Source organism: Phyllobates terribilis, unplaced genomic scaffold (assembly GCF_046119375.1).
Source record: "Phyllobates terribilis strain yellow unplaced genomic scaffold, ASM4611937v1 Scaffold_29__1_contigs__length_15306474, whole genome shotgun sequence".
NCBI classification, from domain to species: Eukaryota; Metazoa; Chordata; class Amphibia; order Anura; family Dendrobatidae; genus Phyllobates; species Phyllobates terribilis.
The window spans coordinates 11773586-11800139 of record NW_027362789.1 but is presented as its reverse complement, the minus strand read 5'-3'; the positions used below and the strand labels follow the sequence as shown (position 1 = coordinate 11800139).

General features: G+C 45.8%; 1 protein-coding gene across 1 annotated transcript in view; it reads right to left on the bottom strand.

The window, feature by feature from the left end:
* The window catches only part of LOC141178705 (uncharacterized), a 93128-nt gene extending 73083 nt beyond the window's left edge, over positions 1-20045 (bottom strand). Inside the window, exons 1-3 of the mRNA XM_073660584.1 lie at positions 19975-20045; positions 365-514; positions 56-235 (exon numbers count right to left, since the gene is read on the bottom strand). Of these exons, the coding sequence (XP_073516685.1) occupies positions 56-235; positions 365-442 (258 nt within the window). The 5' untranslated portion in view covers positions 443-514; positions 19975-20045. The remainder of the gene's footprint in view (positions 1-55; positions 236-364; positions 515-19974) is intronic.
* Between the last annotated feature and the right edge of the window lie 6509 nt (positions 20046-26554).

Here is a 26554-nt window from a genome sequence, read left to right as displayed (position 1 = left end):
CCCGATCCCTCCATAACGTTATTGTATAATGTCCCAGCATTCCCAGCAGTGTCACCTCTCCAGTCAGCAGCTCAATCATCTTGTAGGTGAGTTCTAGGATCTTCTGGTCATTGATGTCCTCATGTATCAGGAGGTGAGGTGGAGGCCCTGTGATTGGGCTCAGGGGTCTTCTCCATCCCTCAGACACAGGGTCCTGACAGCGCTCACTAGAAGTCTTCTTCACTACTGTGTAATCCTGGTTATGGAGATAAACATTAATAATTCTCACTACAGACATTTCCAGAGTCCTCACCTCTCCAGTTCTGTCCATCTGTTATTCCCATAGATAAGAATGATGTAATGTGACGTCATCAGAATCTCTCACCTCTCCAGTAAGCCGGAAGAGGATCTCTAGGGTGAGGTGTAATATCCTCTCCGTCATCTTGTCTCTGTCCATATCCATCTTTGATGGGTAATTCTGAAAAATTCTCTTATATAGAAGATCTTCACTGAGAGGATCCGATATTGTAGAGACCTGAATGAGAAGATGATGAGCAGATGTAACATCATAAAAATCCTGTGTAATAATACAATTACTGGAGATAATAAGGGAAACATATGAGGAGATTTATTATTTTACAGTAGTTTTCTTCTTTACATCTAGTAATAAAACCTATATATTTTAGACCACAGACAACAAGCAATTTCTTCCTTGGAGTCTGCAGCTGAATACGTTTCTCATAGACTCATCTTCCTTATTTGTTAATTCTCGTCTCATTTACCGACACTGGAATCGGCATTAGCAATACTGCAGGAGATATTCATTACACGTGACATAAGAAATAACTACTTCATGAGGAGGACGAAATCTTCATCTTCTACTACGGCTCTAGAAACGTATTTGGCCAGAGTCCGTCGCTGACTACATCACCACCGGTCATCTATATGAATGTTTCCCGTCTTCCCCGGACTGTAATCTTCTATCATGTTAGATCTCATGTCTCATTCACACATAGAAGTTTGAGGCATTTAGAAAACCTTTTTTGTTTTCACAAACACCTCGAACAGAAATTATTAGATACCAAAGTCTCCATGTATAGTGTATTATGGGGTTTATTTCTGGCCTTAGGCTTTCCTATATTGCAAGAAAAACACCGGAAAAAAGCAGATATTAAAATGTTTCAAAAGAAAATTGGTACCAACAATTCTTGTAAAAAGAAAAAAACATGCAAAAATAAATGTTCTTATTTTTAATACGTTAAACATTTAAGAAAAACAAAAAACCTCTTTTGGGCATCAGAACAGAGATGTACACCGCAGGGATGGCACAGGTGCGGCTGCAACAAAAACCCTGGCAGTTTACCCACTTGCTGCTGACAGAAACAAACATGGCATCTATGAAGGTTTGGTAGAGTTTTGCTGAATGTCCCTCCTCCCCCAAGCTCTTGATAATATGGGGCCTCCTAGTTACAACGATACATAAATGCCTAATAATGGTGCCTGGGCCTGCAACTTACAAAAGTCTATTAGACCGGGCCAGAGGCAGCATTCAATAATCTTTTAACGACCCCATACACATCAGACTAAAGGTGCATGAAAGCACTGATTTTTTGGGGGGATTGGTCGACTATATAATGTATTTGGGGACCTCCCAACAGATGAACTCAGGCCAGAGAAGGATCTGGCATCCTGAATCTCAGAAGCTAATCTGTTTGTTCTTCCTGTAGATAATCCTCCCCTAGAGGAGTCAGGAGGTGACTCTCATACAGACCACAGGAAAGCTGGAATATTTGTGTGTATGGGGGAGTCGGGAGAGATAACCGTCTGCCAAATGACCGTTCAGCCAACACTTATCTCATGTTTATGGGGCCGTTACTATTGCACTGACAGGCAGTGATAATACACGGCACTACAGTAGTACTGTGCATCACCGGAGCCTTCAGAGACTTGTATGTTGTATGATCGCACTATTGTGAGTTGTTTAAAAAAGTTTAAAAAAAAAGTTTAACATGAAAAAATATCACAGTTTTAGCAACAAGAAACATCCGTCACTATAGGTACAATAGAGTCACTGCACAATACTGGTTAAGTCACGTCCATAACAACTTTACTATACTCTATTATCCTATAGACATCCTATACACAGTGGAGTAGACTTAAATCACAGATCACAATGGTCTCCCCACTCACCGGTGGCTGTCCCTCAGAAGCCCTAGATAACCCTGATAGATATATAGATATATATATATATATATATATATATATATATATATATATATATATATATATATATATATATATATATATATATATAATAGTGTTGAGCGAGCATGCTCGACACTGCTCGGTACTCGCCCGAGCATCTCACTACTCGGGATGTTCGGCGAGCACCAAGCATTTCCGGGTTACTCGGGCGGGAGCTCGGGTCTCCGCCCAGCATGTTTGGTGCTCTTTACAGAGCCAATGAACATGCAGGGATTGCCAGACAGTCACTGCAATGCCGCAGCCATGTTGTTTGTGGGCATTACAGTGATTGGCTGGCCGCACAGCGTCACCTCGAGTATTTAAAACCGGGCGCCGCCATCTTGGACACAGTCGCCCGGGATCAGACAGTGTAGGGTCAATGCTGCTGAGTTAGGGAGAGATATATAGTGCAAAATAGGTAGTGTAGGGTCTCTAAAGCCTGCCAAATCAAACAAACAGTCCTTCTCAGGACTAATATCCATCCCAGATATCAGGCAGGCAGGCTGTATAGGAGACGCACTGGTTATACCAACAAACGCTGCATTACAGTCCTGTGTGCTCCTGCTGGTCAAATTGCTAGACTTATCCCCAGGTCTCAGGGGCCAGGAAAAATCCTTTTTTTTTCATCTAAATCCTTTTTTTTTTCCTCAGTCAAACTGTACAAATACCCGTCTTATTAACCTTTTAGTATTCCCCCCCCCCAAAAAAAAAAGATAAAATTGAGTGTGTCTGTGACTGTTCAGACACAAATATATCTGTTTAAAAGAGTCTGGTGTAGGCCAGATAACTAGAACTGTGTTTTTCGTCTTCCACGGTTCAAATCTGGGTGTAATCCACCTTTTTGCATAAAAAAAACATTTTGAGTGTCTCGCTGACTGTTCAGACACAAATATAATTGTACGATAATATACGATTAGCATATAATTTAATGGGTAACTAAGTGTTTAAGTGTCTATAACTAGAAAACCTACATGTATGACATAAACTAGATATGTTTAAAAATAACATTTATTATTGAATAAATATACTAAAAACCACATACTATGGGTAAAGCAGGGAAAGGAAACACATGGGGAGAAAAAAAAAAGTTTTTCCATCTTATGGTAAAGATGACCCAGAGTTCTCCTCACAATGGGAGGAGATCTGCAATGCCTGCTCAAATAAGTTTCTTGGTGGTCTTATTAAGAAAAATGGCACCACACTAGCTGAGACCGACCAAGAAATTAATTCATTACAGGATAAACTCAAATCCCTCATCTTAAAATATGATTGGGATAAATTTTATAGTGATATGGAAGAAAATTTCTCCTCCTGGGAAAAACAGATTAAAATTACTAAATCATCCAAATACCAACGAGACTGTCAAGACAAGGAAAACAATAGAATCTATAAATGGAAATACCCACAGCCCACTCGGGGTGAACGGAGAACCTCTGCATCTTCTTCCTTATCCACTGATAGTGAATCAACTGGTATATCTACTATAAGAACAAACTATAACACCAGGTTGGGCCAAAAAACCATGGGCTCTAAGAAAACTAAAATCAGCGATTTTCATCAGGATGACTCTGACATCGCATCTTCCTCATTGAAGATAATTAACCTTTCTTAGCATGTACTAACTAAAGCACAGAATAATGTTCTCTGCAAAGGACTCTCTTTTTCACCAACAACAGGCTTTGACTATTTTACAGCACTAAAAGACCTTCACTTATTTGCCCGAAAATAAATTTTTAAAAAAGTGTTTCATAGATCTGCTGACACGGTTTTGTTTCCTACTTTAGAGGAACAAGAAGCGGTGAACATACTTCAGAGTCTTCTTGATGAACAAGAATCTATTCACACCAGTAAGTTGCCTGCATCTATTATTCCCAAATCCCAACGTTTCCCACCCCTGTCTATGTATCCTAATATAGAAGTATTTGTTCGTCTTGTGGATGAGGAATTTAAAAAGATCTCCTCCTCTTTACCATACGATAATAGCAACAGACAAGAAGCCATTGATGACCTCAAAAAACTACAGGACGTCATCATAAAACCTTCAGACAAGGGTGGGAACGTTGTGTTATGGCCTACTCCCATGTATATACGGGAAGCTAAAAAACAACTTAACGATGGTAAAACATATAAAAAACTTACTTTTAATCCCTTATCCAAATACCAGGTTGAATTACGATCTATTTTGGATGAAGCAGAAACTAATGGTATACTGACAAAGAAGGAATGTGACTATCTATTCTACAAAGACCCTCGTATTTCTACGTTCTACCTAATCCCCAAAATTCACAAGGATACGACCAATCCTCCAGGTAGGCCCATTGTCTCAGGGGTGGGAAACTTCTGTGAACCCACATGTAGATTTATTGACCATTTGCTACGTCCACTGGTTCAAATACTCCCCTCTTTTATTCAGGATACAACCAACTTTTTAAAAAAGATGGACGGTATTAATGTGGACAATGATGTCTTGATGGTGACATGTGATGTTGAGTCACTTTACACCTCAATAGACCATGAAGACGGTCTTAGGGCAGTGGAGGTCTTTCTGGCGATGTCTGATTATGATAAAAATTTGAGAACATTAATCATGCAACTACTTCGTTTTGTATTGAGTCACAACTTCTTTCTTTTCCAAGACTCTTTCTTCCTGCAGCTCCGGTGTACCGCTATGGGGGCGGCATGCGCCCCATCCTATGCTAATTTATTCCTGGGGCTGTGGGAAAGAGAGATATTGATGACCAACCCATCACCATTGTCCAATAATATTTTATATTGGGGTAGATATATTGATGACATATTCTTTCTATGGCAGGATTCCATGGAAGATGTTACATCGTTCATCAATCTACTCAATGTAAATGATCGCAATATAAAACTCACATTTAAAACAGGAAGAGAGAAAATTGTATATCTGGACGTTACATTAGAAATCGATTCTAACGGTTTCATCCAAACAGATGTCCATCGAAAACCCACCGCTGCCAACACTCTACTTCACGCACAATCATCACATCCTAAAAATCTTATCAAAAGTATCCTCACTGGACAGTTTTTAAGAATGCACTGCATCTGCTCCAATGATTCAAAATTTGAAAAACAAGGATCCCGGTCACAGGGGTTAGCACATACTCAGCTACTTTGCACAAGCTTTAATATTGCACACCATGTTCATTTATTTTTACTGCAGTATTTTATATTTATTGTTATGAGTTTGCACAATTGGTACTATGCACTTTATTGCTGCACTCCTTTTTCAATATATGCAGTATATTTCTGTGGAGTATGGTTCTCATGATTTGCACTTTATGCATGTAATTCAATGATAGCCGTAATCTACCCTTGTGACTTTTTTTTTCTCCCCATGTGTTTCCTTTCCCAGCTTTACCCATATTATGTGGTTTTTAGTATATTTATTCAATAATAAATGTTATTTTTAAACACAAATATAATTGTTTAAAAGATTCTGGTGTAGGCCAGATAACTAGAACTGTGTTTTTCCTGTTCCACGGTTCAAATCTGGGTGTAATCCACCTTTTTTGCATACAAAAAAAAACATTTTGAGTGTCTCGCTGACTGTTCAGACATAAATATATGTTAAAAAAGATTCTGGTGTAGGCCAGAGAACTAGAACTGTGGTTTTCCTCTTCCACTGTTCTAATCTACTTTTTATTACCCTTTTGCATTGATAGTGCGAGTGTAAGTTATTTTACTTCATTTACAATGGTCAAGGAGCGTGGCAAGGGACGTGGAACTGGACGTTCTTGTGATGGTGCGTGCAGAGGACGGGGCCGTGGCCAAGGTGAAAATGTGCCACAACCAACAGCCACATCTTCTCGCTCCCAGTTCTTGACTGAATTACTAGGGAAGCACACAACACCAGTATTGCGAACTGATCAGTGTGAACAGGTTATTAATTGGATAGCAGATAATACTTCCAGTCACCTGGGCACCACCACCTCCGGTCTGTCTTCCACATGGTCAAGTCTTAGTAGCCGTGAGTCTCGACCGCATACTCCTCCTCACCCTGATGCTCCTTCCTCCCACCATGCCAAGTGTCGTCAGACAGCAACTGATCCCACACTTGGACACTCTGAAGAGCTGTTCACTGGTCCATTTCCATATTTGGGCCCCTCGCCTGCTCTGCTTGAAGTGGTGGAAGAGGAGATCCCATGTAGCGATGGCCAAATATTTGAACAGCCACGGCCACAGGAAGGCGACGCTGGCAATTTGTCACAAGAGGTGGACGATGACTAGACACAATTGCCACAAAGTGAGGAGGAGGACCGTGGTGCGGAAGTGGAAGAGGTGGTGGATGATCTAGTAACTGACCCAATGTGGCAGGAGGACACGCAGAGCGAGGCCAGCAGCACACAGGGGTAGGGAGGCAGAGTACCCCAACAGGCAGAAAGAAGCAGTGTGGTGGCCGCAGACAGAAGGCGGGCAACAGTTCCCCGTAACACCAACACGTGGGACGTTGCCAGTACAACCGATAGGTTTTCCAGAGTCTGGAATTTTTTTAAAGACTCTGCTGATAGCCCCAAAAAGGCCATTTGTACCACCTACCATGCCACCATCAGCAGGGGTGACTAAACTACCAGCCTGACCACCACCAGCATGATCAGGCACATGTCAGCAAAGCACCCGACTTTGTGGGGCGAACCCCAGGGTCCACGACCAGTGTCAGCGGGTTTCACCATTGCTTCTTCCGCTGTTGTGAATGTAAGAGAACCCCCTGCTGTGCGTGCAAGGCAATCCCCTGTCCATACTGCATGCAAAGATGCCCCCTCCTCTCAGTCTTCACTTGTTATGGCTGTTTCTCAAGAAACAGCATCAAAATCCACGTCCCACCGCAGTATTCAATTGTCCATATCCCAGACCTTTGAACGAAAGCGCAAATTCGCAGCCAACGCCCCACAGGCCACAGTCCTAAATTTGCACATTTCATGACTGCTTGCATTGGAAATGCTGCCTTTTAGGCTGGTGGAGACGGAATCCTTCCGCAACCTTATGGCGGTGGCCGTCCCTCGGTACTCGGTCCCCAGCCGACACTATTTTGCCAAGTGTGCCATCCCCGCACTACACAAGCACGTGTCCCAAAACATCTGCCGTGCCCTCAACAACGCAGTTACTGGGAGAGTCCACCTGACAATGGACACGTGGACAAGTGCTTGTGGCCAGGGACGGTACATCTCCCTGACGGCACACTGGGTAAACATAGTGGAAGCCGGGACCCAGTCGGACCTTGGGACGGAATACATCCTCCCTACACCTATGTCAGTCAGAGTTGCCCCCACAGTGTACAGCTCCTGCGCATCATCCTCCTCCTCCTCCTCATGTTCAGCCTCCATCTCAGATATCACCACATCAGTTACAAGCTGGAAGCACTGCAGTACTGCCTCACCCAAGTGGCAACAGGCTGTGCTGAAACTCATAAGCTTAGGTGATAAACCTCACACTGCTTGTGAGTTGTGGACAGCTGTGAAAGAGCAGGCAGATCTGTGGCTGAGACCACTGAACCTACATCCAGGCATGGTCGTGTGTGACAATGGCGGCTCTGAGGTGAGGCAAGATCACACACGTACCATGCCTGGCTCATGTGCTTAACATCGTGGTTCAGCGATTTCTTAAATCGTAACCAGAGTTGCCAGATCTGCTGGTCAAAGTACGCCGCCTGTCAGCTCATTTTTGCAAGTCGGCTACAGCTTCCGCTACCCTTGCTGCGCTGCTGCAGCGTTTGCAGCTTCCAGCACACCGACTGGTGTGTGATGTCCCCACACGTTGGAACTCTACCCTCCACTTGTTGCAAAGAATTTGTGAGCAGAAGAGAGCAGTTGTGGAGTACCAGCTGCAACAAGGCCGTCGATATACAGGTCAGACTCCACACATAAAACCTCAGGAGTGGACCTGGATGTCTGACATATGTACCATCCTGACAAACTTTGAGGAGTCCACCAAGATGGTGAGTGGCGATGACGCCATCATTAGCGTCAGCATTCCACTTGTCTGTCTTTTGCAACGCTCTTTGCAGAGAATTAAAGAGGAGGCATTGCAGCCAGACTATGATGAGATGGATCAAGAAGCCGTAGCGGGCGATTTCACACAGCCCAGCCTCATCTCATCCCAAATTGCACTGGGGGACAATGAGGGAGAGGAGGAAGAACAGGAGCTGGTATCATGCGCTGTAGACGGTAGTACCTGTACAACTGTCATACCGTCGGTTCAGCGTGGGTGGCCTGTGGACAGGGGAGAGGAGGAGGAGGAGAGCATGGTCAGTCACCATCTTGGTGAGGACACAGAAGTCTTGCCCGTTACCAGTCTGGCACACACGGCTGACTTTATTTTACGCTGCCTTAACCATCACCCTCGCGTTGTCAAAATGTTGGGTGACAGTCATTACTGGTTGGTGACACTTTTAGACCCCCGCTGCAAGGAGAACATTCACTCTCTTATTCCTGAGGTGGAGAGGTCTACAAAAATGGGGCAGTACCAGAAAGCCCTTGCTGCAGAACTGTTAAAAAAATTCCCATCTGAACACGCTAGCGGCAGAGGTCACCGTTCATTGCCCAACCAAGGCGTACAGGCGAGAGAGATGCAACTCCAATCCAGCAGAGGCAGGGGAACACTGTCAACGTACTGGGACAGCTTTCTGAGACCCGCCCAGCTTACAGGCCCCGAAGCACGGGGTACTCTCACAAGGAGTGGAAAGCTTCAAAAGATAGTGAGGGAGTACCTTGCCGACCGTACCAGCGTCGTCCGTGATTCCTCTGTGCCTTTTAATTAGTGGGCATACAAGCTGGACACTTGGAATGAACTCGCTCTGTACGTCTTGGAGGTCCTGGCCTGCCCTGCCACTAGTGTGTTATCGGAGCGTGTTTTTAGTGTCGCTGGGGGAATTATAACTGATAAGCGCACTCACCTGTCAACTGACAATGCTGACAAGCTGACCCTTATCAAAATGAACAAGGGCTGGATTGGGCCAGATTTCTCATCATCAGCATGTTACAGCAGAGTAACAAAGTCAAATCCACTGTGTTATTTCGGGAGGTGTATTCCCGTACACCGCTTCACACCCAAATATGGGTATACGCTTACTCATTTCAGCTGTATTTTGCTCTTCTCCTTATCCTCAGCCTCCACCACCACTATACCACCAGGGTGACTGTGGTCCGTGTTGCCAGCATTGCAAGTTCCTCCGTTCTAATTTTTGGCAGCTTTTGCTTGGAAGGCATAGGCAAAGACTATGGGAGACCCACTCCCCCATAATGGGAATAATGTTTTTAATATGCTATACTGCATGGCTCTTGTACGGGGCATTGCAAGATCCTCCGTCCTAATTTTTGGCAGCTTTTGCTTGAAATACATAGGATAAGACTATGGGAGACCCACTCCCCCATAATGGGAATAATGTTTTTAACATGCTGTACTGCATGGCTCTTGTAAGGGGCATTGCAAGTTCCTTCATCCTAATTTTTGGCAGCTTTTGCTTGAAAGGCATAGGCAATGACTATGGGAGACCCACTCCCCCATAATGGGAATATTGTTTTTAATATGCTGTACTGCATGGCTCTTGCAAGGGGCATTAAAACCGTCTTGTTAAGCTAATGTGACCTCCACGTCTCTTCCACGGGGCATTGATACTGTCTTTTTATTCCACTGTAACCTCCACGTCTCTTCCAAGGGGCATTAAAACTGTCTTATTAAACCACTCTGAACTCCACGCCTCTTCCAAGGGGCATTAAAACCGTCTTGTTAAACCACTCTGAACGCCACATCTCTTCCAAGGGGCATTAAAACCGTCTTGTTAAGCTACTGTGACCTCCACATCTCTTCCAAGGGGCATTAAAACCATCTTGTTAAACCACTCTGAACCTTACGTCTCTTCCAAGGGGCATTAAAACCGTCTTGTTAAACCACTCTGAACTCCACGTCTCTTCCAAGGGGCATTAAAACCGTCTTGTTAAACCACTCTGAACTCCACGTCTCTTCCAAGGGGCATTAAAACAGTCATGTTAAGCTACTGTGACCTCCACGTCTCTTCCAAGGGGCATTAAAACAGTCTTGTTAAACCACTCTGAACTACATAGCTCTTCAAAGGGGCATTGAAATGTTGTTTTTAATTACCTCTAACCTCCACGACTCTTCCAAAGGGCATTGCATTTCCTCCTAATTTTAGTCAGCTTTTGCTTTTCAATGCATAGGCAAACACTAACAGAGACCCACTCCCCTATAATGGGTAGAAGGTTTTTAGTATGCTGTAATCCACGTCAGTTTCAAGGGGCATTGCAGTTCCTCATAATTTTTGGAAAGCCTTCCATTCACTGCTTAGGCCAACAGTGTACAGGAGACCCAGTTGCTATAAATGGAAAAAAAGGTTTAGTTAAGGCCCTCTGACTTCCATGTCACTTCCAAGGGGCATTGGACTGCCTCGAAATATTTGGTAGGCATTGCACTCACTGTATGCCCTATAACTGTGTAGCCGAACCGCTCCTTTTGGTACAGAAACATATACTACAAGACATGTGTGGTTGACTGGCCTGATATTGATGTGAATGGTCCCTGTTCCTCCTGCTCTTTCTCCTTTGCCACCACCTCATCCATCATTCATCACCTGAAGCTTTGTTTTAAAGGGAGTCATAGAACTGGGAGAGTAGCAGGAAAACATCCAGCAATCCTTGGAGGAGGTAGGATATGCGCCAAAACGCTGACCACCTCAGCCCTAGCCGCTACTACATACATGCGCTTGCATTCCAAGGAGCAGAAAGCTAAGGAGATGGATGGCCTCATGATCATGAATAATTTACTCATTGTGTAGGAGGCCGACCACTGCTGCTGTCTACCTTCTGAACTTTGTGTTGAAGCCTGATTGACCCAGGACCCGCAATCCTCTATGTCTGGAGGACGTGTTGCATCCCAGTCTCCAACTGTGTCCCGGCTTCCACAATATTAACCCAGTGTGAAGGTGTCAGTGAGATGGACCATCCCTGGCCACATTCACTTGTCCACGTGTTTGTGGTTAGGCTGTCCTTCCCACTAAATGCACTGGGGAGGGCACAGGTAATGCTTTGGTATGTGCACTTGTGTATAAGGCGCACCGGGACAAATAGGGGCGGCTGGGGACCGTTTATGGACACCCGACCGCCCCCAGGCGGCTGGGGACCGTGTGTGGGCACCAGGTCGCGGGGCGGCTGGGGACCGAGTATGGACACCCGCCCACCCCATGGCGGCTGGGGACCAAGCGTGGACACCCGGCCGCCGGGGACTGAGTATGGATACCAGGCCGCCGACGCAGCCATGACGTGGTGGCCAGATTCCGCCTCCACATGCCTAAAAGGCCCAATTTCAAGTGCAAGCAAGCAGTATGGTATTGCAGTCTGGGGGTGGGTGGGTGGCAGTCTGCATACTTGCGCTTGCATTGCAGGGAATGGGGGAGGTACAATTGAACACTGCCCTGGGACAAGGACTTGCACGGGAATAGTTGCAAGTCTGCGTCTTCTGATGCGGCAAGGATCACTTCTGATGGGCACACTTTTAGGCAGTGACCTGGGTGTCAGAGATGCTATCAGGGGTCTTCCCCATGCTGTTCCCATGTCTTTTCAGCACTGTATGCATCTGTCACACAGCACATGGCCAGATAAGATTGTAAAATGTTAAAATGACATTTCCCGGTGAATGCATTTGTCACGGTTGAAAGCAATACAAAAGTGCAAAAACGCATAAAAAATGCTACTTGTGAACATAGCCCAAGGTGTGCAGGAGTATTTTTGTTTTTGGTTATTTATTTTACCTTATACACAAGTCTTTACCGTGGAAAGGATGTTCCTTAACATATTTCACAGGAAAACCGTTTCAGTTTCGTTTTTGAACGTTTTATTCTGAGCCCATAAAAGTGGCTTAATACCTCTGACCACATTGTTGACAGCATTGACCTGGGGGTCAGAAATGCTTCCTGGGGCGATCCCCATGCTGTCCCCATGTCATTTGAGCACTGTCACTATCGTTTTGGGCACTTTTTAGGCTTTCTACAGACTGCCGGGGGTGCCGCCGCAAAAATGCTCGGGTCTCCCATAGACTAACATTGGGCTCGTTTCTCGGGTCAAGCACCCGAGTATCACGGTGAGCTCGGCCCGAGCTTCGAGCACCCGAGCATTTTAGTGCTCGCTCAACACTAATAATAAATACACTGATACATTAAGTAGGACCACGTATATCTCAAGGTATATATAAAGGAAAGGGTATGATACTCATCAGAGAATGTTTCAATAATCCGCCTCAACGCATTTCCCCAACACGTTCATCAGGAGACTTGATTCAGGGATGTTAATTCATGATGTTCAGCATAGTGTGCCTAATAGCCATATGTCCATGTATAAATATCCCACATCATCCAAAAACCCCTCCCCAGACTAGGAGACCCATTCCCATTCCTAGAGGTGAATTGTCATAGGATATATAGAATGGAGTCTGTCTACAATAATGTATTGCGCTTGTGCTATTTTTCATGTGCGAGAGGTCCGATAATGTCCATCCCCTAGTGTCCTTGTCCGGAAGTGACTTGCTATAAACTTTAACGGCAGATAAACTGATTGCTGCCACGCTACTCGTATCCTTCCCTGCGCATGACCGTAGTTATGCATTCCACGCCGGAGAGCATCAAGGGTCATTATTTACGATTCTGCAGGTCCGGACGTGTGCGTTCCACGCCTGAAAGCATACTGAATTTGGATTGCATTCCTCCAATATACAGGGTGGGCCATTTATATGGATATACCTAAATTAAATGGGAATGGTTAGTGATATCAACTTCCTGTTTGTGGCACATTAGTATATGGGAGGGGGAAACCTTTTCCAGATGGTTGGGGACTATGGTGGCCATTTTGAAGTCGGCCATTTTGGATCCAACTTTATTTTTTTCAATGGGAAGAGGGTCATGTGAAACATCAAACTTATTGAGAATTTCATAAGAAAAACAATGGTGTGCTTAGTTTTAACGTAACTTTATTCTTTCATGAGTTATTTACAAGTTTATGACCACTTATAAAATGTGTTCAAAGTGCTGCCCATTGTGTTGGATTGTCAATGCAACCCTCTTCTCCCACTCCTCACACACTGATAGCAGCACCGCAGTAGAAATGCTAGCACAGGCTTCCAGTATCCGTTGTTTCAAATGCTGCACATCTCGTATCTTCACAGCATAGACAATTGCCTTCAGATGACCCCAAAGATAAAAGTCTAAGGGGGTCAGATCGGGAGACTTTGGTGGCCATTCAACTGGCCCACGAACACCAATCCACTTTCCAGGAAACTGTTCATGTAGGAATGCTCGGACCTGACACCCATAATGTGGTGTTGCACCATCTTGTTGGAAAAACTCAGGGAATGTGCCATCTTCAGTGCATAAAGAGGGCAGCACATCATCATGTAGCAATTTCAGATATCCAGTGGCATAGAGGTTTCCATTGATGAAGAATGGCCCCACTATCTTTGTACCCCATATACCATACCATCAAGATACGAGATGTACAGCATCTGAAACAACGGATACTGGAAGCCTGTGCTAGCATTTCTTCTGCGGTGTTGCTATTAGTGTGTCAAGAGAGGGAGAAGAGGGTTGCATTGACAATCCAACACAATGGGCAGCACTTTGAACACATTTTATAAGATGTCATAAACTTGTAAAAAACTCATGAAAGAATAAAGTTATGTTAAAACTAAGCAAACCATTGTTTTTCTTACGAAATTCTCAATAAGTTTGATGTGTCACATGACCCTCTTCCCATTGAAAAAAATAAAGTTTGATCCAAAATGGCCGACTTTAAAATGGCCGTCATGGTCACCACCCATCTGGAAAAGTTTCCCCCCTCCCATATACTAATGTGCCACAAACAGGAAGTTGATATCACCAACCATTCCCATATAATTTAGGTGTATCCATATAAATGGCCCACCCTGTAGAAAAGTCCTGTCTCTGAGATTAGCATCATGGGAGACTAAAAACAAGTATTGCACATCCTCCCATCAGGCAATTAGCATGTAGATCTACTTTATCACTACATAAAATATGGGATGGTGGCCCACAGTATATTCCTAAATGGTAAAATTTTACCTCTTACATAATTGGAGATATACAAGGAACACCCCACTTGTTAATTACTAAACAGTATATGTGTGTGATATAACTAATAAGAACTAATTCTGATATAGAAGCTCAGATATCTTGATGAAGTACAACAATATGTGATCCCCATTCACAGGGAACTGAGTAGAAATGGGTAGAGTATAAAATCCAAAAATGTAATCTGGAATGGGAATGTATTCACACAAAACAGACATGAATAGGAAATTTGCTCATCGAGTCCCTTAGGGCCTAGTGAATCCAGTCTGGAAATTCACTCACTTTCCTTTTTGAAGACCCATCTATTGTGATCACCTCCTCTCACATTGGGTTTAACCACCGCAACGAAACAAAAGGAGATGTCTCTGGTTTTACCTCGATGTGCACTGTTCATGTGTCTCACTAATGGGGTGTCCTGACCATGGTGTATTTCGCCCAAATGCTCCCCACCCTCCTCCTAGACTCTCTCTTGGTCTTGCCTACATATTCTAGGGGGCAGGTGTATGTGACCATATATACAAGTTCTGAGGTTTTACAGTTGGAATAATCCCTCTGGAAAAAGGCTTTACTTGCAAAGGAACTCAAGAAAGATTTACATGGCCCCATCCTATTATATGTACAATATTCTCCAGATCTAAAGAAACCACAGATTCTTCTATCCAGCCAAGTTCCCTTAGGTGCAGTTTTTTTTATAGAAACTATGCATTAAACGGTCTCTAAGGCTATGTGCCCACGATGCAGAAATGAAGCAGAAAATTTCTGCAGCATTTCTGCATCTCCCTGGCAGAAAAAACGCATGCAGATTGTGCATGCGTTTTTTCCTGCAGAATACATGCATTTCCGCATGCAGATTGACAAGCGCTTTCCAGGTGATAGCATCACTTGGTAAGTGCTTGACAACTAGGTCACACTGTATAAATCCATGCAAACAGCATGGATTTATATAGTGTGACCGTAAAAATTAAAACAAATCAAGCTATACTCACCCCCGATGCCCGGCGTGGCTGCAGCGCTCGTTCCTCTCCGGTTCCCGGCATATCACGAGACAGAGCGGTGAAGGGCCTGCGGTCACATGACTGTGACGTCACCACAGGTCCTTCAGCGCTGCCGGCATTCAGAGAGAAGCCTTCGGAAAGGTGAGTATAAACTTTATTTGTTATTTTATTCTTTTTTTACAGGTACAATGGTACCCAGGTCTGGATGAGAGTCTCCTCTTCTCCAGAACTGGGTACCATCTGCACATAGAGACGCATAGAAGCCGCTTGTGCAAATGTACAGTCGTGGTTTCTATGCGTCTCAATGCAAGTCAATGGCGGGAGTTCCGCTGCGCTTCCGCAAAATTAAATGACATGCTGCGGATTTTTGTACGCAGCATAAACGCTGCGGAAAAATCCGCAGCATGTGCATAGAACATGCGGAATCCCCTTGGGGACCATGGGGTGCGGATTACCTAGCGTTTCACAAGTGTTTATGCTGCGGAAATTCCGCAGCATAAACGCTTGAAAAACGCTACGTGGGCACCCAGCCTAATTGACCAACCCTTTCTGAAAGTTATTGTGGGAATAGATCCCACAGCACCCTCAGGTCCGGGTCAACCACAGGTATATCCCAGTGTTTTCTGAGGATATTTAAAATATGGTCACTCTGATAGATGTAAGTTCTTATTACCCGTGTTATCCCATCTTTTTCTTGGTCTCTTGGTTAGGTATGGAGGAGTGTCTGTCTCTCCTGCTTTTCTGCAAACGATCGTGCAGAATCCAAACTGTACTGTGGATACCTTTTTCCCTGAATCTGGTGTTCATGTCTATTACCTGTATATTAAAATCTGTGACATTAGAACAGTTCCTTCTCAGCCATAAAAATTGGCCCTTGGGTACTCCCTTTTTCAGTGGGATGGGGTGGTGGCTATCCCACTTCAATAGTTTATTAGTGCTTGTAGGTTTATGGTAGATGAGTGTTCCTGGGGTCCCATCCTGTTCTTTCTTGATTGGTACATCCAGGAAAGGCAACTGGTTATAACCCCTGATGAAGCCACGTGTAGTGGCGACACGCGTTGGGCACTGAATGCCCGCCTGCTTCATCCCAGCATAGGATTTTGTGCTCAGGGAGGTGATTGATCGTAGCGCTATTATGTGCAGGAGGGATACTTACAGCATGAAAGGGTTTTGTATTTATTTATACCCTGAATAGTACTTTTTGTGGTATGTGAGTATATAGTATTTGTCAGCTCAGATATTCTATATGGGCTTCATTTATGTTTGGGACTCTTTGTATTTTTCAATATATACTCTGCTGTAGTAGGCATATATTTCCCTCTTCATCTTTCTGGACTATAGTACACCTCCTTGAATACTAATGTCAGGCAGTCATAACTAATTTGCATGTGTACGATATTGATCACCAGGGATAATACTGGCACTTGTTGTATTATGGTACTGCTTGTTCTGTTGTAACTAGGGATGTCTTTTTGGAGCAGGTGGGCTTCAAATTAGTGGGTAACCCCACTATATTGATTTTACTTGTGTTATAGCTATTTGGGTTTTTTGACGTTGTTTGTAAGTATTTATATTTGTAATGAATAAAATTTATTGTCACTTATTATAACGTTTGATAATTTATTGAAGTATTGCTGGGTGATCACTGCTTCATAGCACACCTCTTTTCCCTTTTTTCACGTGTATTTATGTGGTGTGCAGCATGTTGATCCCCTTTTTGATTTGGATGGTGCCCTCCATAGTTTAGTGTTTATTGGTTATAACCAAACTCTGATGTAAATCTAGGGCCCACTCTATTGATGTTGAGTCCCCTGACAAACTCAAGAAATTGTTCACTCGTCCCTGACCAGATGACAAAAATGTCAGCAATATATTTGTACCATACCCCAATATATGGATGCCACCACTTATGACCATCCCTGAATATTGTGGTTTCCTCCCACCAGCCCAGGAGTAGGTTAGAATACAAGGGGGCACAGGCAGGGCCGGCGTCAGCACCCGGCGTACCCGGGCAAGTGCCGGGGCCCTGGAAAATCAGAGGGGCCCAGCCGCCCACTCACTGTCGGGGCCCGGCCCAAACACCCGCCCACTCACTCACTGTCGGGGCCGGGCCCACACACCCACCCGCCCACTCACTGTCGGGGCCGGGCTCACACACCCGCCCGTCCACTCACTGTCGGGGCCGGGCCCACACACCCACCCGCCCACTCACTCACTGTCGGGGCCGGGCTCACACACCCGCCCGCCCACTCACTGTCGGGGCCGGGCCCACACACCCACCCGCCCACTCACTGTCGGGGCCATGGCCGCATCTTCGGCACCTGTTCAGTGACGCAGGCGCTGCTTGATTGCCGGCACTCCCCCAGTCCCAGAAATGGCCGCGCGCTGTCAGGCTGTGTCTGCTAGTAATGACACGGCAGGGTCGACGGCACTGCACCTTTAATTTTGCTTGTGTGTCGCCCCTGCCGCGTCATTACTAGCAGACACAGTCGCACAGCGCGCAGCCATGTCTGGGGGAGTGCCATCAAACACCGTCGGAGCGGAGGTCCTGCACAGATGGGGGGGGGAGCGGCCCGGACCCGACCGCAAGTGGGCCCCTCTGATGGTCCAGGGCCATGAAGTCTGTGACATGCCGGGGGCCCTGCACTGCCCCATACCTGAGGAGCTGCTGGACAGGACACTGGACCGGGGACAGGTGAGTGGGGCTTCCCCAATCCCCATATTAAAAATACTTGTAATGGGTCTGTGTGAGTGCATGTATGTGAATGTCAGTGTGTATGACTGTGTATATATATTTGTCTGTTTTATATATGTCTTTAAGAATTTGTGTAAAAACATGTGTTTGTCTGTATGTGTACATATCTGTGTAGCGTGTGTGCGTGCGTGCGTGTGTCTGCGTACAGTGTGTGTGCGTGTGTCTGCGTACCGTGTGTGTGCGTGTGTGCGTACCGTGTGTGCGTGCGCATGTCTGCATATGTGAAGGATGAGGTGGCAGGCTGGGCCCTGTGTACTATATATATATATTTCTCCGCCGTATCTGTGCATCATGAATCGTGTATGTGTTAAAAGGGTCCACTGAGACTCTTTCGCCCGGGGCCCAGAAAAACCTGGAGCCGGCCCTGGGCACAGGGGCTCCCTATCGCAGTACCCCTGAGCTGGTGGAAGTACTTCCTGTCAGAAAGAAAGAAGTTATGAGTAAGAGTGAATTTTAGAAGACCCTCCATGAAGTCATTATGTCTGCTACACTCTATTGATCTCCATTTGAAAAAATGTCTTACTCCTCTGATACCATCCTCATGCAGCATATTACTGTACAAAGCCTCAATATCTAGTAAGGCCTGGTCCCTACATGCATGTATACATGCTCGAGGGTCTACATGTAGGGGAGCAGCCAAAGGAAAACAAATTCCAGAGGGATTATTCCAACTGCAGGACCTCAGGCGATACTGTGGGAACATTATACTGTGTTGCGGCGTCACACATCCTGCATAAGAGGCATAATGGGGGCATCATACATACTGCATAAGGGGCATAATGGGTGCATTACACTGTGTGGCGGCACCAGACATACTACACTAGGGGCATAATGGGGGCATTACACTGTGGGGGGCACCATACATACTACACTAGGGGCATAATGGGGGCATTACACTGTGGGGGGCACCATACATACCACACTAGGGGCATTACACTGTGTGGCGGCATCAAACATCCTGCATAAGGGGCATAATGGGGCATTACACTGTGTGGGGGCATCATACATCCTGCATAAGGGGCATAATGGGTGCATAACACTGTGGGGCATCATACATACTGCATAAGGGGCATAATGGGGGCATTACACTGTGGGGCATCATACATCCTGTATAAGGGGCATAATGAGGGCATTACACTGTGGGGCATTATACATCCTGCATAAGGGGCATAATGGGGGCATTACACTGTGTGGGGCATCATACATCCTGCATAAGGGGCATAATGGGGGCATTACACTGTGGGGCATCATACATCCTGTATAAGGGGCATAATGAGGGCATTACACTGTGGGGCATTATACATCCTGCATAAGGGGCATAATGGGGGCATTACACTGTGTGGGGCATCATACATCCTGCATAAGGGGCATAATGGGGGCATTACACTGTGGGGCATCATACATCCTGTATAAGGGGCATAATGAGGGCATTACACTGTGGGGCATTATACATCCTGCATAAGGGGCATAATGGGGGCATTACACTGTGTGGGGTCATCATACATACTGCATAAGGGGCATAATGGGGGCATTACACTGTGGGGCATCATACATCCCGCATAAGGGGCATAATGGGGGCATTACACTGTGGGGGGCATCATACATCCTGCATAAGGGGCATAATGGGGGCATTACACTGTGGGGCATTATACATCCTGCATAAGGGGCATAATGGGAACATTACACTGTGGGGCAGTAAAGGGGTCCTGTACTATGAGAACAATACGTTTCCTCCCTTCCTGTCTCCACAGTTGGGTCGTATGTATCTATTACAGGAAACAGAACAAAAACCTTATGATTCTTATAAAGGGGCAACACAAGACCCCAAAAGAGTCTCCGTGCTGAAGGGGTTAATGCCCCCTGTGCCCAGTAATGGGGTCTCCACATACCTCCACCACATATATGGCTGCTCTGTGTGCACAGGAGCTGTGATGAGGTCACAGGAGGGGAGGAGTCAGGGGTCACATGATCAGGGGCCTCAGTGGATGCAGGACTCTGCTGTGCTGGTTGTCATGGTGCTGGATGAGCTGAAGTTTATGTGTGGGGTCAGGAGGGGTTTACAGTGTGGATGTAGCAGAGCCGTGTGTGTACAAGGTGTACGGAGCGGAGCCGCGTGTGTACGAGGTGTACGGAGCAGAGCCGCGTGTGTGCGAGGCGTACGGAGCAGAGCCGCGTGTGTGCGAGGCGTACGGAGCAGAGCCGCATGTGTGCGAGGAGTACGGAGCGGAGCCGCGTGTGTACGAGGTGTACGGAGCGGAGCCGCGTGTGTACGAGGCCTACGGAGCGCAGCCACGTGTGTGCAAGGCGTACGGAGCGGAGCCATGTGTGTACGAGGTGTACGGAGCGGAGCCGCGTGTGTACGAGGTTTACGGAGCGAAGCCGCGTGTGTACGAGGTGTACGGAGCAGAGCCGCGAGTGTACGAGGTGTACGGAGCGAAGCCGCGTGTGTACGAGGTGTACGGAGCAGAGCCGCGAGTGTACGAGGTGTACGGAGCGGAGCCGCGTGTGTACGAGGGGTACGGAGCGGAGCCGCGCGTGTACGAGGGGTACGGAGCGGAGCCGCGCGTGTACGAGGGGTACGGAGCCACCTTTCCTGCAGTGACTTCAGTTGTTGTTTGTTTGTGGGTCTTTCTCCCTTATGTTTTGTCTTCAGTCTGTGAAATGCAGCTCGATGGGGATGAGATCTGCTGACTGACGCGGCCATTGCAGAATATTCCACTTCTTTGCCTTAAAAAAAACTCCTGGGTTGCTTTTGAGCGAGTATGTTCTATTAACCCTTTCACCGAGTATGCTCGGGCCAAGCTCCGAGTATTTATAGCTGCTCGGTGATATGGTTGAATCGCTCCCGTGTGCATGATTTGCGACTGTTTGACAGCTTTATTACATGTGAGGAATGTCTATTTCTTAATCATTCCTCACATGTAATAAAGCTGTCAAACAGTTGCAAATCATGCACACTGGAGCGATTCAACCATATCACCGAGCAGCTGTAAATACTCGGAGCTCGGCCCGAGCATACTCGGACAGAACATACTCGCTCAACACTAGTCATTGTCCATCTGTACTGAGAAAAGCTATCTAATCAACCTTACTGTATTTGGTTGAACCTGAGGAGAAAGTATCACCTTGTACACTTCAGAATTGGTCCATCTTTTACCAAGATGGGGTCTTGACCATTGACCGGGTGCAGTATAATAGGTATATTGATGACATATTTTTTATTTAGCAGGGAACCAAATCAGAGTTGGCATCTTTCATGGAACTGAACAAAATCCCTATAATATAAGATTGACATACAAGGCAGGAGAAAGATTGAATTTTTGGACATCCTATTGGAAGTAGATAATGATGGTATGATTCAGGCGGATGTATTTAGGCAGGAAACTTCCATTAATGCCTTATTACATGCATTGTCAGCTCATACTCATCATACCATCAAGGTCGTCCCAGTTGGACAATTTCTCAGGATGAAGCAGATCTGCTCTACCAATTGGAGATTCGAACAACAAACCAAGGATCTTAAAGATAGATTTAGGTCTAGAGGATACAGCAATCGCACTCATCATCCATCAAAAATGAATAAATATAAGCCAACAAAACCCCACGACAAACATTATTGTTTAAGTCTGAAAGTCCTTCCGATTTTCAATCCAAGGTGAGATTCATTTCAACATATAATAGCCAATGGAATAAAGTTCACAATAGTATTCAAAAACATTGGTTTATATTGATAACGAATCCCTCCTTGGCTGTAAAATTACCAAATTCGCTCTTATTTATGGCCGAAAAGGGCAAGAATCTGAGGGACATTTTAGTGGCTAGTCACCATGTAGTGAAAATAAAAAATACTTTATATCGAGACAACAAAAATGGGGATGCTATCCATGTGGCGATTGTTTGGCATGCAAAAATAAAAACATTGTTAGAAGTACATCTTTCAATTCAGCAGATGGGAAGAGAAAATTTGCCATCATACATTACATGTCATGCAGCAGTACTCATGTTGTATACTATGCTACATGTCCTTGCTCAAGGATTTACGTTGGACTAACTACCAGACAGCTTCTTGCGCGTGTTCGCGAACACATCCGAGATATATTAAATGCTCAGAACGTGGAAGATATTTCCACATTAAAAATGTTGCCGAAATATTTTTGGGTCTTTCATGGCTGTGATCCAAGATTATTACAGATTAGAGGTATCGACCATCCTCACTGTGGCATCAGAGGAAATTGAAAACGTTCATTAGCACAGATGGATTGTGACTAGTGTAGAGCAAGCAGTAAAATGCTCGGGTGCTTGAAGCTCGGACCGAGCTCACCGTGATACTCGGGTGCTCGACCCGAGCAACGAGCCCAATGTTAGTCTATGGGAGACCCGAGCATTTTGCGGCGGCACCCCCGGCAGTCTGTAGAAAGCCTAAAACGTGCCCAAAACGATAGTGACAGTGCTCAAATGACATGGGGACAGCATAGGGATCGCCCCAGGAAGCACTTCTGACCCCCAGGTCACTGCTGGCAACAATGCGGTCAGAGGTATTAAGCCACTTTCACGGGCTCACAATAAAATGTTCAAAAACGAAACTGAAACGGTTTTCCTGTGAAATATGTTAAGGAACATCCTTTCCACGGTAAAGACTTGTGTATAAGGTAAAATAAATAACCAAAAACAAAAATACTCCTCCACAACTAGCATTTTTTATGAGTTTTTGCACTTTTGTATTGCTTTCAACCATGACAAATGCATTCACCGGGAAATGTCATTTTAACATTTTACAATCTTATCTGGCCATGTGCTGTGTGACAGATGCATACAGTGCTGAAAAGACATGGGAACAGCATGGGGAAGACCCCTGGAAGCATCTCTGACACGCAGCTCACTAAAAGTGTGCCCATCAGAAGTGATTCTTGCCGCATCAGAAGATGCAGACTTGCAACTATCCCCGTGCAAGTCCTTGTCCCACGGCAGTGTTCAATTGTACCTCCCCCATTCCTTGCAATGCAAGCGCAAGTATGCAGCCTGCCACCGACCCACCCCCAGGCTGCAATACCATACTGCTAGCTTGCACTTGAAATGGGGCCTTTTAGTTTGGAGGAGGCCGAAGCTGGCCACTACCTCATTGCTGCTTTGGCAGCGAGGTATCCATACTCAGTCCCCAGCCGCCCGGCGGCCGGGTGTCCACGCTAGGTCCCCAGCCGCCAGGGGCGGCCGGGTGTCCATACTCTGTCCCAAGACGCCCCGCGGCCGGGTGTCCACACACAGTCCCCAGCCACCTGGGGGCGGCCAGGTGTCCATAAACTGTCTCCAGCCGCCCCTATTTCTCCTTGGAACTTCCCCCCACACTTTTCTTAGCCCGGCCTGCTTTAGGGCAGCATTGGACGAGCCCACCAGAGAACCAGACTCCTCCGGTGGCCCTGGCTTCTCCATCAGGGGAGTTGAGAGTGCCAAGGTGAGGAGCATGATGATGATGATGAAAGTTAGCATCTGCTTTGTTTTCTTAGAATGCAAGCGTAAGTGTGCAACCTGCAACCCACCCACCCCCAGGCTGCAATACCATACTGCTAGCTTGCACTTGAAATGGGGCCTTTTAGTTTGTCGGAGGCCGAAGCTGGCCACCACCTCATGGCTGCTTTGGCAGCGAGGTATCCATCTGCTTTGTTTTCTTGGAATGCAAGCGCATGTATGTAGTAGCGGCTAGGTCTGAGGTGGTCAGCGTTTTGGCGCATATCCTACCTCCTCTGAGGATTGCTGGAGGTTTTCCTGCTACTATCCCAATTCTATGACTCCCGTTAAAACAAAGCTTCAGGTGATGAATGATGGATGAGGTGGTGGAAAAGGACAAAGAGCAGGAGGAACAGGGACCATTCACATCAATATAAGGCCAGTCAACCACACATGTCTTGTAGGATATGTTTCTGTACCAAAAGGAGCGGTTTGGCTACATAGTTATAGGGCATGCAGTAAGTGCAATGCCTACCAAAAATTTCGAAGCACTCCAATGCCCCTTGGAAGTGACATGGAGGTCAGAGGGCCTTAACTAAACCGTTTTTTCCATTTATAGCAACTGGGTCTCCAGTGCACTGTTGGCCTAAGCAGTGAATGGAAGGCTTTCCAAAAATTATGAGGAACTGCAATGCCCCTTGAAACAGACGTGGATTACAGCATTCTAAAAACCTTATACCCATTATTGGGGAGTGGGTCTCCCTTAGTGTTCGCCTATGCATTGAAAAGGAAAAGCTGACTAAAATTAGGAGTAAATGCAATGCCCGTTGGAAGAATGGTGGAGTTCGCAGTGGAATAAAAAGACAATATCAATGCCCCTTGAAAAGTGGTGGAGGTTGCAGTAGCTTAACAAGACGGTTTTAATGCCCCTTGGAAGAGATGTGGAGGTCGCAGTGGAATAAAAAGACAATTTCAATGCTCCTGGGAAAAGTGGTGGAGGTCACAGTAGCTTAACAAGACAGTTTTAATGCCCCTTGGAAGAGATGTGTAGGTCGCAGTAGCTTAACAAGACGGTTTTAATGCCCCTGGGAAAAGTGGTGGAGGTCGCAGTAGCTTAACAAGACGGTTGTAATGCCCCTGGGAAAAGTGGTGAAGGTCGCAGTAGCTTAACAAGACAGTTTTCATGCCCCTTACAAGAGCCATGCAGTACAGCATATTAAAAACATTATTCCCATTATTGGGGAGTGGGTCTCCCATAGTCTATGCCTATGCCTTCCAAGCAAAAGCTGCCAAAAATTAGGACGGAGGAACTTGCAGTGCTGGCAACACAAACCACAATCACCCTGGTGGTATAGTGGTGGTGGAGGCTCAGGATAAGGAGAAGAGCAAAATACAGCCGAAATGAGGAAGCGTATACCCATGTGTGGGTGTGAAGCGGTGCATGGGAATATACCTCACGAAAAAACACAGTGGATTTGACTTTATGTTACTCTGCTGTCATTTGGTGGTGATGAGAAGTCTGGCCCAATCCAGCCCTTGTTCATTTTGATAAGGGTCAGCTTGTCAGCATTGTCAGTTGACAGGTGAGTGCGCTTATCCGTTATAATTCCCCCAGCGGCACTAAAAACACGCTCCGATAACACGCTAGCGGCAGGGCAGGCCAGGACCTCTAAGGCATACAGAGCGAGTTCATTCCAAGTGTCCAGCTTGGATACCCAATAATTAAAAGGCACAGAGGAATCACGGAGGACGCTGGTAAGGTCGGCAAGGTACTCCCTCACCATCTTTTGAAACTTTCCACTCCTTGTGAGACTACTCGCGCCTCAGGGCCTGTAAGCTGGGCGGGTCTCAGAAAACTGTCCCAGAATTTTGACAGTGTTCCCCTGCCTCTGCTGGATTGGAGTTGCGTCTCTCTCGCCTGTACGAGATCTCCTCTTCCACCACTTCAAGAGTAGCGGGGCACAAATATGGAAATAGACCAGTGAACAGCACTTCAGAGTGTCCAAGTGTGGGATCAGTTGCTGTCTGATGACACTCGGCATGGTGGGAGGAAGGAGCATCAGGGTGAGGAGGAGTATGCGGTCGAGACTCACGGCGGCTACTAAAACTTGACCGTGTGGCTACTTGACTACTTTTTGAAGCTCATCAAGAGAATGCCAATAGTGTACAAAGCAGTCAACAAAGCTAAAGGTGGCTACTTTGAAGAACCTAGAATATAAGACATATTTTCAGTTGTTTCACACTTTTTTTGTTAAGTATATAATTCCACATGTGTTAATTCATAGTTTTGATGCCTTCAGTGTGAATGTACAATTTTCATAGTCATGAAAATACAGAAAAATCTTTAAATGAGAAGGTGTGTTCAAACTTTTGGTCTGTACTGTATATTGGTGTCTGAACAGTCAGTGAGACACTATTACAGGTTTTTTTTACGGCAAAAAATGCCAAAAACAGGATAATACAGAGATTTGAACTGTGGAACTGCAAAACCACAGTTATATTTCTCTGGCCTACACCAGACTGTTTGAAACAGATATATTGGTGTCTGACCAGTCAGGGAGACACTATTACAGTTTTTTTTTTACGGCAAAAAATGGCAAAAACAGGATAATACAGAGATTTGAACCGTGGAACTGCAAAACCACAGTTCTATTTCTCTGGCCTACACCAGAATCTTTTAAACAGATATATTGGTGCCTGAACAGTCACAGACACACTAAAAAGGATTTTTCCTGGCCCCTGAGACCTGGGGATAAGTCTAGCAATTTGACCAGCAGGAGCACACAGGACTGTAATGCAGTGTTTGTTGGTATAACCACTGCGTCTCCTATACAGCCTGCCTGCCTGATATCTGGGATGGATATTAGTCCTGAGAAGGACTGTTAGTTTGATTTGGCAGGCTTTAGAGACCATACACTACCTATTTCACACTATATATCTCTCCCTAACTCAGCAGCACCCTCTCTACACTGTCTGATCCGGAGCGACTGTGTCCAAGATAGTGGCGCCCGGTTTTAAATACTAAAG